This window comes from Perkinsus marinus (genome assembly GCF_000006405.1).
Source record: "Perkinsus marinus ATCC 50983 genomic scaffold scf_1104296948404, whole genome shotgun sequence".
Taxonomy (NCBI): Eukaryota; Perkinsozoa; order Perkinsida; family Perkinsidae; genus Perkinsus; species Perkinsus marinus.
The window spans coordinates 1,171-2,807 of record NW_003210211.1 but is presented as its reverse complement, the minus strand read 5'-3'; the positions used below and the strand labels follow the sequence as shown (position 1 = coordinate 2,807).

Here is a 1,637-nt window from a genome sequence, read left to right as displayed (position 1 = left end):
ACGAGTGTACGTCAGCGTCACTGCTTATGCTGAAGCGAGCTGATGACTGAATGTCAAGTCTGAGACTAAAATATCATACACTCTGATACGTAACAGTTTCATCTACAATAGGATTTCTAATCGGAGGGTTTGCAGAAGGTATAGATGATCGATAATAGATATATAGTGCAACAACTGCATGATGCACCCCTTACGTCAATCACCGCATTGAATACCTCCCAAACAGATGACGACATCTACGCAACAACTCACGACTCGTCAGAAAGAACTCGAGGACAAACAACAAACACCAAACGATAGGGAAAAACTCCATCAGATGCTTCACAGGCATCAGCGAGCGAAGTACCCGTTCAAAACGACAATGTCATCTAGCACTGAGTAAGGGTAGTATTGATCAGTAGACCAGCCTTGATGTGAATTTCAGTCGGACTCACAATCGTACCCTGGATCTTCTTTATGTGGAACATATCCATCAACTTCTGGAGAACATCATCGTAGTTGGAGAAGATGATATCAGTACCATCTACTTGATAGTCGCATCCGGCAGTCTGGCCGAGAACACTCAGAGTGGCGCGTCCAGATTCAAAGTCAACGCTGAAGTCTTGACCGTACAAGTTACCGCAGTAATTACCATTGAGACCCACCGCCTGGGTAGTTGTGGTTACTTTGATCGTAGTCGTGGCTTCGGTAGTAGTCGTTTCAACTGTCGTAGTAGTCACAGGCTCTGTAGTCGTTGAAGCAGTTGTGGTAGTCTCAACAGCGGCGGTAGTGGTCGTAGCAGCAGCAGCGGTAGTGGTCGTAGCAGCGGCAGCGGTAGTGGTCGTAGCAGCGGCAGCGGTAGTGGTCGTAGCAGCGGCAGCGGTAGTGGTCGTAGTCGTGCTCCTATGAACAATGGTAGTATGCTGAGTTGTAGTAGCAGGCACGATTGTTGGTTGGATACTGCAGGCCAGGGGCTCCCCAACACAGTTGGAATCAGTGGGCTCGAAACAAATAGAACCGTCACTCTTCTTGATCAAGCCGAAGCAGACGGAAGGAGTTACCCAGGACTTGCAATAAGATCCGTATTTCGAGCCTGCACAGCCACTCACATTGGAGCACATTTGAGAGCACGGGTCCTCAGTGGCCATGACGAGGGAGAGGACAGCGACGAAGGCCAAGAATGAGACGATGAAGGAACGCATAAGATAACTTTGAAACACTGACAATAGGAATACATTAACAGAACTATTGAACGATCCACACTAACGAGTGGCAACGCTAATGTCACTCTAGCGTTGCGTCGTAAGAGAGACATGAAGGATGCCTAGCACATCACATTGTCTATTGATATGACACTCTGAGGAAAGAAGACGATTGTGACCCGGACACTCTTGGGAGAGGTATTGTGTAGGAAGGATTTGCTCTAAAGCGTATAGTACAAGAGAATATATATACCGCTAGCGTGAGAACCTTCTCGGTGTTGATGCCAATATCATGCGTGGAGTCGCAACAACTGGCACCAACGTTGCCTCGAGGACCATCATGAGCATCATATCGACTCCTGAGACTTCACTTGTTCCTCTCGCTGTTGAAAATAGAAGGAGAGTGTCAGAGTCTATAGTCGCAAGAAGGACTCCTCGGTATCGCAATTCTCAATG

At 47.6% G+C, this 1,637-nt stretch overlaps 1 protein-coding gene across 1 annotated transcript; it reads right to left on the bottom strand.

Moving 5' to 3' along the window:
- Positions 1-368: 368 nt before the first annotated feature.
- Pmar_PMAR012226 (conserved hypothetical protein) lies at positions 369-1,181 on the bottom strand (the record flags this gene model as incomplete). The annotated part of the gene is made up of 1 exon (XM_002778721.1): positions 369-1,181. The coding sequence occupies one exon, from the start codon at positions 1,179-1,181 to the stop codon at positions 369-371; it is 813 nt and encodes a 270-aa protein (XP_002778767.1).
- Between the last annotated feature and the right edge of the window lie 456 nt (positions 1,182-1,637).